The sequence below is a fragment of the Eptesicus fuscus genome, chromosome 4 (assembly GCF_027574615.1).
Source record: "Eptesicus fuscus isolate TK198812 chromosome 4, DD_ASM_mEF_20220401, whole genome shotgun sequence".
Lineage (NCBI taxonomy): Eukaryota > Metazoa > Chordata > Mammalia > Chiroptera > Vespertilionidae > Eptesicus > Eptesicus fuscus.
Window position 1 is genome coordinate 47,013,952 of NC_072476.1, and position 14,049 is coordinate 47,028,000.

At 40.0% G+C, this 14,049-nt stretch overlaps 1 protein-coding gene across 1 annotated transcript in view; it reads right to left on the minus strand.

The window, feature by feature from the left end:
* The window catches only part of APC (APC regulator of WNT signaling pathway), a 121,164-nt gene that overhangs the window by 50,151 nt on the left and 56,964 nt on the right, over positions 1-14,049 (minus strand). Inside the window, exons 4-6 of the mRNA XM_028149744.2 lie at positions 13,670-13,871; positions 6,629-6,737; positions 3,800-3,913 (exon numbers count right to left, since the gene is read on the minus strand). Coding sequence (XP_028005545.2) covers positions 3,800-3,913; positions 6,629-6,737; positions 13,670-13,871 — 425 coding nt within the window. The remainder of the gene's footprint in view (positions 1-3,799; positions 3,914-6,628; positions 6,738-13,669; positions 13,872-14,049) is intronic.

A 14,049-nucleotide genomic window follows, 5' to 3' on the forward strand; every position in this document is an offset into this window, starting at 1 on the left:
GGGTAGACATTGCTTCTTACTAACGAGTACTGCATGCCATCAAACTGTAAAGTTTTTGCCACTCTGATAGGCCATAAAACAAACAAACAAAACCACCACAACCACCAACATAAAAACAACCTATTTTACATTATATTTCCCTGATGACTAATGATGTCTACTAACCATTTACACTTATTCATGATAGGACTACTCAACATATCTTCTGATTATTTTACTACTAGAGGCCCGGTGCACAAAATTTGTGCACGGAGGGGGGTTGTCCCTCAGCCCAGCCTGTACCCTCTCCAATATGGGACCCCTTGAGGGATGTCCGACTGCCCCTTTAGGCCCGATCCCAGTATTGGGCCTAAACGGGCAGTTGGACATCCCTCTCACTATCCAGGACTGCTGGCTCCCAACTGCTTGCCTGCCTGCCTTCCTAATTGCCCCTAACTGCTTCTGCCTGCCAGCCTGATCACCCCCTAACCACTCTGCTGCCAGCCTGTTTGCCCCTAACTTCCCTACTCTGCCGGCCTGGTCACCCCTAACTGCCCTCTCCTGCAGGGTTGATCACCTCCAACTGCCCTCCCTTGCAGGCTTGGTCCCTCTCAACTGCCCTCCCTTGCAGGCAGGGTGCCTCCCAACTTCCCTCTCCTGCTGGCCATCTTGTGGTGGCCATCTTGTGTCCACATGGGGGCAGGATCTTTGACCACATGGGGGCAGCTATATTGTGTGTTGCAGTGATGATCAATCTGCATATTACTCTTTTATTAGATAGGATAGAGGCCTGGTACATGGGTGGGGGCCAGCTGGTTTGCCCTGAAGGGTGTCCCGGATCAGGTGGGGGTTCCCTTGGGGTGTGGGGCGGCCTGAGTGAGGGGCCTGTGGTGGTTTGCAGGCTGGTCACGCCCCCTGGCAACCCAAGTGGAGGCCCTGGTATCTGGAATTTATTTTCCTTCTATAATTAAAACTTTGTAGCCTGGAACGGAGCCAAGCCTGGGGCTCCCTCCGAGGCCGGCAGCCATTTGTGTTGGGGTTATAATTGAAACTTTGTTGCCTTAAGCGGGTAGGCCTGGCCAGGGTGTGCGGAAAGCTTTGCTTCCCCTGTTGCTGGCGGCAACCCTGGCCTGCTCTCTCAAGCTCCATTCTGCCGCCATTTGTTTGAATTTGTTTACCTTCTATAATTGAAACTTTGTAGCTTGAGTGGAGGCTTAGGCCTAGCAAGGGCAGGCGGAAAGCTTGGCTTCCTCTGTTACCTAGGAAACCTTGCTCTCTGTGGCTGTAGCCATCTTGGTTTGTGTTAATTTGCATATTTGCTCTGATTGGGTGGTGGGCGTGGCTTGTGGGTGTGTCGGAGGTATGGTCAATTTGCATATTTGTCTATTATTAGATAGGATTTGGTTGGTTTATTTTTAATTGATTTGTAGGTGCTCCTTGTACATCAGGAATATTAATTCCTTACACATATATGCTACAAACATTTCCATTATTTGCCTTTACACTCTGTACAACATTTCTTTAACCCTAACCTTGCTATTTCCAGGATAAATGAATGTTTGTATTTCTAAAAATGTGGACTGAAACTTCCTTAGAGTATTAACTACCAAAATAAAGAACAATGTATTCCAGAATAAAATAAAAAATGACCATATCAGCACATATCTCAGCAAAGTGGCCAAAAAAACCCCCACCAGTTAATCTATCTTCTAGCACAGTGGTTGGCAAACTGCAGCTCGTGAGCCGCGGTTTGCTGCTCTGTTGGCTAATGAGTTTGCCGACCACTGACCTAGACTCTCGATTCCAATAATTACAGGCTGTTGTTGTTCCTTGTGATTAAGTCCCTATCCCAGTGGTCGGCAAACTCATTAGTCAACAGAGCGGCAAACCGCGGCTCACGAGCTGCAGTTTCCCGACCAATGTTCTAGCATATAGATTAAACTGTCTGGAATACACCTACTTATGTTACACAAGAATTTTCACATCTATCACGTCATTTTGTTCCTCTAAAAACAAGGATCTCTAAAAACAAACACTTAACAAATACAAAATAAATGAACTTCTATATATAGTATTTATATATTCATATTCTAAGAAGATAAATTCATATACACCAAAGTAATATTTCTCGTTATTTTCTGTAAACAAAACAAATCTGCCTGACATTTTTAAAGTAATTCCTTGAAAATCCCAAATATCACAAATACTAAATTTAAAATATAGTTTTTGGAAATTCTTTGTATATTCTTCATTTTAATTCTTTGTCACTTACATGGTGATAAATATCTTCTCTGAATTTATAACTTTCTTTAAGGTTCCTTGTGAAAATAAATTCTTAATTTTAATACAGTAAAATGTATCAATCTTTTATAACTAAGTGTTTTATATTTTATTTTAAAAATCCTTTCATTTTCTACTGAAAGGTTTATTTTAAAAGCTTTACTTTTGACATTTAAGATATTAATCTGAATGGGACAGGGTTTGGGGAAATTTTAAGAGAATTTATTATATATACATATTATAACATATGTATGTATTGAGCATCTAGTCTCATTGTGAAACTAACAGGCTTGGACTAGAAAGATATATGGTTTGGTGTTTAAGTATCACCTTAGTCTACCACCATACTCCAGCACAAATAGCATATACATTATATTTGTGAAGCTACCTCATAAAAGATGAAGACTTTGGGGAATTAAAATGTCTTGTATTAGTGATTTTAAAACTATGAAATAAACTTTTCAGAATATAAAAATGCAGTTATATTACACATATGAATGTAGCTCTCCCTTTTATTTGCTAAAGAAAACCTTTAAAATAATTTTTTCCTCCCAATTTGTTCATATATACACTTTTTAAATTTTCCATGCTTGCTCTGAAACAGATAAGGCAACCAGCAAAGCCTCTTCAGGGCTTAAAAACATTAGTAATATCAAATTCAATATATGGAAATGCTTAACAAATAACCAAGTCAGTTAATATTCTCTCCTGACGTAAGTTGAAGGTTGAAATAGGGAAGTGTTCTCTATCCAACTCATTTCATATTTCCCAATGTTCTCTTTATATGTTTCCATCTCCAATCTGGGACCCCTCGAGAGATGTCTGACTGCCCGTTTTGGCCCAATCCCACTGGACATCCCTCTCACAATCCAGGACTGCTGGCTCCCAACCGCTCAACTGCCTGCCTGCCTGATTGCCCTTAACCACTTCTGCCTGCCGCCTGATCACCCCCTAACCACTCCCTGTCAGCCTGATCGACACTTAACTGCTCCCCTGCCTGCCCGATTGCCCTAACTGCCCTCCCCTGCCGGCCTGATCACACCTATCTGCCCTCCCCTGCTGGCCCGGTCACCCCTAACTGCCCTCCCTTGCCGGCCTGGTCACCCCTAACTGCTCTCCCCTGCTGGCCTGGTTGCCCCCAACTGCCCTCCCCTGCAGGCTTGGTCACCCCCAACTGCCCTACCCTGTAGGCCTGGTCACCCCTAATTGTCCTCCCCTGCAGGCCCGGTCTCCCATAACTGCCCTCCCTTGCTGGCCTGATCGCCCACAACTGCCCTCCCTTGCAGGCCTGGTCCCCTCCAACTGCCCTCTCCTGCAGGCCTGGGTCCCCCAAACTGTCCTCCCCTTCAGGTCTGGTCACCCCAAACTGCCCTCCTCTGCCGGCCATCTTGTGGAGGCCACCTATGTCCACATGGGGGCGACCATCTTGTGTTGGAGTGATGGTCAATTTGCATATTACTCTTTTATTAGATAGGAGGATAGTGTCAAAGATAGATTAATAGTTTAGCTTGTGCTAGCTTTAGTTTATTAAATCAGTTACCTGTGCTCGTTTTTCCATATCTTGGCATGTTCCTAGTTGTTCTTCCATTGCAACTCTGATTTGCCTTGCTTCATATTCCAATTGCCTCCTGGTCATATCAGTTTGTAAGGAAAACTGAAGCCATAAATAAAATTAAAGTGTTAATATCTCATACTTGTGTGTTTAAGAAAAAAAAGTACATAAATACCAACAAAGAAAATAAATAAGGAAATATGTATAAGTTATAGTGCATGAGAAAATTGTATTTCACTCCAAGGAGTCCTAAAATATAAATTACAGGTCCTAGGCTCAGTCTGGGTCCCTAACGTGAAATGCAGAATTGAAACATTTTTACTGCCCCATAGGCACTAATGTCTAATTAAATTGTACTATTACATTTAACATGCATATAATTGGTCCAGTAAGCCTATCTTATCCAGTTTCCTTCTGATTCTTCTTCATTGAAGAGGTACTACTTTTAATTATTAAAAACTAGTATATTAATGTGGACAACACAGAAAAATAAAAAATAGGTTCATTTGCCGAAACCGGTTTGGCTCAGTGGACAGAGCGTCGGTCTGTGGACTGAAAGGTCCCAGGTTCGATTCCGGTCAAGGGCATGTACATTGGTTGCGGGCACATCCCCGGTAGGGGGTGTGCAGGAGGCAGCTGATCGATGTTTCTCTCTCATCGATGTTTCTACCTCTCTATCCCTCTCCCTTCCTCTCTGTAAAAATAAAATAAAATAAAAAATCAATAAAATATATTAAAAAAAAAATTGGTTCATTATCCTCAAGTTTGTACCTCAATTTAAGGTAAGGATTACCATATACATGCAGACTAAACAGAACTCCATTTGTAAAATGAAGAAAATGGGATAAGAAAAAGCTTTCTGTAATATAGATAGTCATAAATCGTGAGGACAAAATCAACACAAGCCCAAGGATTCCAGATTGTATTGTCAGTTAACTTAGAGGAACTCTGACCCTTTTCCTGTTTCTAGGAAGAATGTATTCCTACAGGCATACCCAAATCATGGGCTGCAATATGGAAGAAACTCTGAATGTTATTTCTAATTCCTAATTAGCCAGCTGTAATTCTACTGATGCGTCCTCCACTTCCCACTACACTCCACAAAAAAAAATGAACATAACACAGTATGTTGCAATAATATGCTTTAGAGCTGATATTTTAAAATCAATGTCTACATCTTGATACACATTTCCATATGAAAGTGTTCTTAACTTGGCTTCCCAATAGTAAAAGCAAAATTCGTAAAATTAAAAATATTTATGAAATGCAAGCAATTGAAATTGGCTAACGTTGCCAATTAATCCAGAGTAATGTCTTACATTACCTATTAAATAAATGTGATTATTAAATAACTTCATCAAGGAATAATTATTTTACAACTGATCTTTGTTTCAGATATTAACCAGTTGCTCTTGAATTGTCACATATATCTGACCCCTTTCCTAAACCTGACTACACACAGGCAGTGGTCTCTAAATTTGTATATTTTAATTACCAAGGTGAATGCTGAACAAAACTATACTTTGGTATTTTTGTTTGTAAGAGTAAAAATCCCTCCAAATCTTCCTTGTTCGGAATGTCATTACACACACTCAGATTACAGTGCTAACAACTCTACAATAACTGTTCTTTCACTATTTGTGTCTCCTTATTTCCCAGAATGGTGTTAAGGACATTGTCAGGGAGGAAGATCTTCTCTCTCCCTCTCAAAACCCTGAAAGAGTGTCCTAGGACTGACTAAGCACTTAAGCTTCTAGTTCTAGCTCCTGCCAGACAATGCCCACTCAGGCAGCCTGGCTAACTACATGTTTTGGAAAAAGGTTTTTCTTCTATTTTTGCTCTTTGTTTATTATGTTCCCTCAAAAGTACTATTAAAAAATGAAAAATCTAAGCTAAGAGAGAAAGATATATTTTAAGTATATCTTCTTAAAATATTTTTAAAAGTTAGAAAAATATTTATAAACAACAGTTGAAATACAGTCTTGGTTGAAATTATTAATTTATTTTAGAAATGTGTTTATATGTGCCACCTCCATCAATTAAGATAGTTAGGTGGGGAGGGAGAAGCTGACAAGATTAAATTCTTTTTTTTTACACAGCTATATTTGTTTGCAAAACAAACAAATTTTAGTACATGCAAAAAGTTCTAAGATCCAGGTCAAAAGCTATTGTCATTTATAATAACTGAAAATAGCACTCAAATTATCTTCAAAGATATTTTTTTTCAAAAACTATCTGGCATGATTCCTATAATATGGTTTAAAAAATGGACAGATGGTGATAAACACTTCTACAGTGTATGTTTGGCAACTCAATACAAAATAAAAACAACAGTTGCCTAGTTAATTTCTGAGTCCTTTATAATTCAAACAATAGGTTTTCAGAACTCAGGGCTTAAAAATAAATATTTGCTTGAGCACAATGAAGTTTTATCATCATTATAAACAAAAATTCATTAACTATTATATATTCAAGTTTAAAGTTAGTGCAATTATCCCACATTTTTAATAGATAATTTAGGTACTTTTAAAAATCAAGTTAGTGCCCTAGCCGGTTTGGCTGTGTATACAGCGTCGGCCTGCGGACTCAAGGGTCCTGGGTTCGATTCCGGTCAAGGGCACATGCCCGGGTTGCGGGCTCAGTCCCCAGTAGGGGGCGTGCAGGAGGCAGCCAATCAATGATTCCCTCTCATCATTGATGTTTCTATCTCTCCCTCTCCCTTCCTCTCTGAAATCAATAAAAATACATTAAATAAATAAATAAAATAAAAATCAAGTCAGTAAAGTCTATAATAAGTCATATTGCCAAGCTACTTACATTTTCAGTTAAAGGAAGACTATCTATTCTTTTAGTGAGATTCTGAAGTTGAGCGTAATACCAGTCTTTTTCCTTTTCTTCTTTGTCAATATCAGCAAGAAGTAATGATCTGTTTGTTTTTTTTTAAAAAAAGGTTAAGGTTACACAATGCTAATATACAGTACATAACAGCAATTCTTATTACCTGTTACTGTAAAGTTCTCTCTTCAAGTTAAAGTATTAATAATGAATAAATGAAAAACATTGATTTTTGAAGATGGGACTTACAATGTTATAATCATTAAAAGTTGAATATTAAAAAGGTTGTTTTCAGCTAAACAAGATGCTAATCAACATTATAATATTTACATTTCACCAAAGGCATTGTCTTCACATTCATGCAGTCTAAGAATATGATGGTTTGTAATAAAAAGTCCATTTATAACAAACCTCCAAACTAATACAAGAAAAAAAAAAAGGTACAATAAAGAAAAGGAGTAGGTATGCAGAAAATGAACTTAGAGTATAAGAAGCTACTGAATTGGACACAAATGTAGTTTTTTGCTTCTCAGCAGCCAAAATAGTAAAAAATATATTGTCACTGTACAATAAGAAGTTATTCTGAGGGAAACAACATTTTTCTTAGTTTGGAATTTGAAGATGAATTTATGTAATTTCTGAACTACCCAAGAGATGTTGTCCTCAATAACAATCTATATATGAAGATACTCTATATGATCATTATAAACATAAATGCAAACTATGAGTGTCACTGAAATAAAACTCAGTTGGTACAAAGCATTATGCTAAGCGAAATAAGCCAGTCAGAGAAAGATAAATATCACATGATCTCACTCATTTGTGGAATATAATGAACAACATAAGCTTATGCACAAAAACAGATCGAGACAGAGAAGCATTGATCAGACGCTCAAACCTCAGAGGGAAGGTAGGGGAGGGTGGAGGTAAGGGCGAAGAGATCAATCAAAGGACTTGTATGCATGCATATAAGCCTAACCAATGGACACAGACAGCAGACGGTTGAGGGCATGAGTGGGGGTGGGGGCAATAGGGGAATAAGAATATGTAATACCTTAATCAATAAAGAAAAAAAAAGTATGTGATCTCTTTTCATGTGGCTCTTTCCCAAAGCTGCTACTATTACCATTTTCTTGTTTATTTATATTTCCAGAGATATTCTATAACTATGAAAGGATATATGTACATTCTTAAACATAAACAGTACCATATGTGTTACCTTATAACTTATTTTCCACTAAAAAAATCTACCTTGGAGATAATTTTGTATCAGGTCCAATGTATTTTTAGGCAGGGACATAGTATTCCAAGGTGTTTTGGAATCCATAACCAGTTCTGTGCTAGAGGACATTCAGGATCTTTCTAACCTTTTGCTATTATAAAGAACTAGAGGCCCAATGCATAAAATTCGTGCACTGGTAGGGTCCCTAACTGCTGCCGGCTGCCGACCAGGTCCTCCCTCCCTTCCCCCAGCTGGCCCCGCCCCTTGGTTGAACTCCTGGACGAACTCCCAATTGAGGGGACAATTTGCATACTACACTTTTATTATATAGGACTAGGGGCCCGGTGCACGAAATTCGTGCACTGGGGGTGGGGGGGTCCCTCAGTCCAACCTGCCCCCTCTCACATACTGGGAGCCCTCAGGGGATGTCCTTCTGACAGCTTAGCCGCAGTCTGGCCTTTCTTTGTGGGAGGCAACCGGGCTGATCAGGGGAAGGCACCAGCCCCATCACCCCGCTGCTGCAGCCACTGCCAGTCACCACAGTCACCTAGGTGTTTTCATCAACACGGACTCCAGTCCCTTCACTAAGAAAAAATGACAACTTTCTTTAAGCATTTTCAAGATGTGTCTTTCATAGGATATGCATTTCTTTCTTTCTCTTTTTTTTTATCCTCACCTGAGGATATGTTTCCATTGAGTTTTAGAGAATGTGGAAGAGAAAGGGAAAGACAGAGAGAAACATCAAAGTGAGAGGAACACTTTGATTGGTTGCCTCCTGCATGAGCCCTGATCTGGGCCCCAGCCAGGGAGGAGCCTGCAACTTACGTACATGCCCTTGATCAGAATCTAACCCAGACCCTGCTGTCGGCAGGCCGAGGCATTATCCACTGAGTCAAACCGGCTAGGGCAGGATATGACATTTCTTAGCCCTCCAGCAGCGGACCTTTGTTTTTTTCTCCAGAAGTGTGGTGGAAAAACCCTAGATCACCTTTTTGGATTCTTATTACCCAAGTTACTAAGAATATTACCAGTGGCATACAGGAAGCTTAGCCAATGTGCAGTCAGAAAAGGTGTTTCCTCTATAGTTCACACCAATCGAGGGCTGGGCCCTGCCCAGGCCTAAAGCCTCTGGCCGAAGCTTTAGGCCTGGGCAGGGCCCCTCTAGCTCCCTCTGATTACCCGCTCAGCCAGCCCCTGCCCAGGCCAAAAGCCTCTTGGGCAGGAGCGGACTCCCAGCTCCCTGCGATCGATCGCAGGGGGTCCCCTCCTGTCTAGGCCAAAAGCAGACCCCCAGCTCCCTGCAATCGATGGCAGGGGGTCCGCTCCTGCCCAGGCGATCAATGGCAGGGGTCTGCTCCTGCACCAGGCCGAAGCGGACCCCCAGCTACCTGCGATCGATCACAGGGGGTCTGCCCCTGCACCAGGCCAAAGCGGACCGCCAGCTCCCTGCAATCGATTGCAGGGGATCTGCTCCTGCACCAGGCTGAAGCGACCCCCAGCTCCTGCCCAGGCGATCGATCACAGGGGGTCCGCTCCTGCACCAGGCCAAAGCGGACCCCCAGCTCCCTGTGATCGATCGCAGGGGGGTCTGCTCCTGCACCAGGCCGAAGCAGACCCCCAACTTCCTGCGATCTATTGCAGGGGGTCCGCTCCTGCACCAGGCTGAAGCGGATCCCCAGCTCCCTGCAATGGATGGCAGGGGGTCTGCTCCTGCCCAGGCCTTACCTCACAGTGACCTGGGTGCCAGGATGTTCCTGGGACACAGGCCCTGGGCGCCTATGTATGCAAATTAACCGCCATCTGTTTTGGGGGTTAATTTGCATAGTCACTCTGATTGGCTATAGGCATAGCGAAGGTACGGTCAATTTACATGTTTGTCTATTATTAGGTAAGATACTGCACTATCTTTACACATAATATCATTTCACACATGTGCAACCATATATACTGCCCTTGTTAGGTGTTATTTATGTACCTATTATCTTCACCAATGTAAATGTTTTATTAAACTTTTTTATTGTTGTAAATGTAGGTTGCTTTTCCTCCAAAAATGGTCTATCACTATGGTTTTAGTTTGACTTCTTTTAGTATGAATGAGGGTAAGCATTTTTTCAGTAGCCATTTGTATTTTCTTGTCTGTGACTTTTTCTTACTTATAGAACCTCTTCTATATTAAGAATAACCACACTTCGTCAGTTATATGGGTTGCAAATATAATTTGTCAGTTTATCATGTATCTTTGAACTTTGTTTATAATGTTTGCCATGTAAGATTTTTTTTTTTAAGATTTTTTTATATTCTCTTTATTTTAACCCTCACCTGAGGATATTTTTTTCCATTGAGTTTTTGAAAGAGGGGAAGGAAGGGAGGAGGAGAGGGGAGAGAGAAAAAGAAACATCTATGTGAGAGAGACACATCAATTAGTTGCCTAATGCACGCATCCTGACCAGGGTTGGTGATGAACCTGCAACCAAGGTATGTGCCCTTGACCAGGAATTAAATCCATGACCCTTTGGTCCATGGGCTGATGCTGTAATCATGATCAAACTGGCCAGGGCATGATATTATTGTAATCAGATTTGTGGATATTTTCTATTATGGCTTCTGGAGTTTGCTCATACACGGAGAGAAATGCTCCCCACTCAGATATTGTTACTTTAAAATCCTGTTTGATTATAATTTGTTGGAAAAATCTGTATGTATATATGTGGAAGGTTCTATGCTTTCTAAAATTCTCTTCCCTTTACTTGAGAAGCAATTTTTAAAATAAAAAACAAGCCTTCACTTTTGATGTGGTAACCTCAATAGTGAGGGAACCCATGGTAGGAAAATAAGCCCTGCTTATGATGTAGCAACCTTAGAAGCCATACTTCCTTCCCTTTCTAACAACAGAAGCAGGAAAAAGCACTGTAGAAAGCCTGAACCCTTTTCAAAAGCTGAGCACCAAACTAGCATAAAGATATGATATGATTCTATTTTCCAGCTTTCCTTGGTGAGGACCTGTAGGACCCAGCAGGACTAAAGGAGGCAAAAGAGATAGATAGGTGGTGATACTCTGATTACCCTCTAATAAATAGGCTTATGAAATAAGAGCTGGGTATGTAAAGTGAGAGGTCAAATGTTACTGATGGTGGTAGAGTAAGGGGGAGGTTAGAAAGAATAGGGACAAGTTGCTACTATAAAGTTTAAGCTCAAACTGTAAAAAAAAAAAAAAATGCTTTGGGAAAGCCAAGGCTATAGTGTCTTGAACCAAAATGATAACAAGTGGTTAAATGATAGTAGTTGACCTTGTAACTCACACAGCAGTGCTTAAAACTCAGAAATTAAACTAGGTCTAGACCCAGAAGCAGGTAGGTCTTTAGAGTTTAGTGTACTAATGGCTTATATAGTGACTAGAGGCCTGGTGTATGAATTCGTGCACCACTGGGGTCCCTCGGCTTGGCCTGCGGGATCGGGCCGAAACTGGCTCTCTGACATCCCCTGAGGGGTCCCAGGTTGCAAGAGGGAGCAGGGCAGGCCGAGAGACTCCACCAGTGCACAATTGAGGCCAGGGAGGGACTCAGGAGGTTGGCCAGCCGGGGAGGGGCTGTGGGAGGGCTCCAGGGCATCTCGGGCCCATATCGCTCAGAACTGACCAGCCAGACCCCAGCAGCAAGCTAACCTACCAGTTGGAGTGTCCACCCCCTGGTGGTGAGTGCATGTTATAGCGACTGGCTGATCAGTTGACTGTCTGCCCCCTGGTGGTCAGTGCATGTCATAGAGAGTAGTTGAGTGGCCTTAGCATATTACACTTTGATTGGTTGAATGGCTGACCAGTTGACCGGACACTCAGCATATTAGGTTTTTATTTTATAGGATTGTCAATGGTCTTCTTTAAAAATGCTTCTTCATTTAAGCCTCATGTCTTCTAAGTCCTCTAGCTAATTCAGAATCACCTAGAAGAGTACGGTGATTAAGTTATTAGGTACTTAATAAGTATTTGTTAAATTAATGGCTAACATGACAATAGCTAACATTAAGTGCTCTCTATATAAGAGATATAGTGCTAAGGACTTTAAAAAAAATCTATAGATGTTTAAATCTCCTTCTATAGACGGGAAAACTGAGGTTCAAAAGGCTTATAGAGCTATTGACCTGGTTTTGAATCCTAGTTTGACTACTTACTAGCACTTGTGCAATACAGAAAAAGAGAAAAAAAAGAGGCAGAGAGAATTAATCTCTGACTTAAGGGAGGTCTAGAAAGAAAGAATAGAAGCATAGGGGAGAACATCATCAAAGAAATAACATGCAGAATTTTCAAAAGCTGTAGAAAACAAATTTTCAGATCAAAAGGGCACACTAGTATCCCGCATGATGAATGAAGAAAACACACACACACACCAAGGCATTGTAAAAGCTTCAAAGAGGAAAAATGGTTGCCTACAAAGGTATAAGAATCAGCCTGGTATCAAATCTCTCATCAGTAACATTGATAATGAGAGGAAAATGAATTTGAACCTAGTCCTACCCAAACTATCAATCAAGTGTGAGAGCAAAATAAAGATACTGTTACATAAGCAAGGTCTCAATTTTCTTCCCTCCAACACAGTGAGAACAAAGAGGATGCAAGATCTATCAGAACTACACACACAACACCCTCTCCTCTCTCTCTGTCTGTTAATAAAATAAGGACTTAACCTACATGAAGCCAAGTTCCTAAGAAAGTCAGTATGCTCATATGTCCTTTGCCTCTTAACAGAGCTCAAAGGGGACAAAGATGAAAGACCATGGATCCTAGTTAGCTTCTTCTTTTTCAGCATAGTATTTCCTACACTGTCAGACAGAAACAGTCCAGGTTCAAAGTACAAAACAGACTCATGTGAACTTAAGAGATGTGACTCATGTGAACACTACTGGTCCAGATGATTATTCCTATTTTTGTAGATGGACAAACCTAAAACCAGAGAAAGTAATCAAAGGTCATTTGTTTCTCAGTGAGATATACTGGACCTTTTTCATATGTTAATATTTGATTTTGACAACTCTATAAGGTATTACCATATCTCAATTTTACAGATGAAAACGATACCAAAATTTAATGACTTGACCAAGGTTCCAGAGCTAATATGTGACATTTTTATACAGTTAACATTTCTTGAATGTCTATTAGAATTTTTAGGAATATAAAGACAATAAAGTTTCATTCATGCATTGAGGATTTTATAACCTTTTAGGAGACATATATTTTTGATAAAATTCTTGATAATGATATATATATTCTGATATTTGTAATGTGATGATTTTAACTGCAGGAAGAATACACTGGCTGTGAGACCAGAACTCATTCCATATGTCAAGCAATGTTTTTGACACAGAAATTGATAAATTAAGAAATGTTTTATTTGTGGCACTTGTAATAGGTCCTCCATAATGCAAACAGTCACCTTATAGTAGATCTAGTAGTTATTTTAGTTCAGAAGATAAACAGAAATGCAATTAAAAAATCAGCTACATATTTTAACATAGAAATTGCCATCCTGTGTAGGACCCAATGTGGAGAGCACTCAGAGTATTTATGTGACAAAATATAAATCTTACAATCCCAAGAAATTGCCTCCTTTAAATTTTTAGATTTCGTATAGAGACAATCAGCCACATACTATCTTTGAGTTAATAAATGCAAAATGCTCTCTAAATGTTAGTGGTCACCCATTGTACATGCTTCATAATTCATACCTTGTATTACAAAATGCAAAATAATAGCAAAAATTGAGGCATACAAATCTATGTTTGCTATTAAATGAAAAAAAAAAAAAAGTTACCTCTCTTTCTCAAGTTCTTCTAAATAACCAGTATTTTCTCTGCTTCCGTTTACAAAGCCTCTTCTTGGAAACGAACCCATAGGAACAGGACTGCACTCTCCTGAACGACTGGATACAGATCCTTCCCGGCTTCCATAAGAACGGAGGGACATTTTGGACCGTAGTTTTACTCCAGGGAAATTACTGCTATCTAAGTTAAGCTCTAAATAAAATAGAGACAAGTTTTAATATAATAATTGCTTTAAATAGTCTAATGCAATATTATTGTTTTAAAAGTAAAATCTCAGGTTCATATTTAGCTCTCAATTTTAACCACTTTATAATTGTAAAATACTTTATACATATATATTACATCAAGCCTATAGGAGTACTAAATTAAT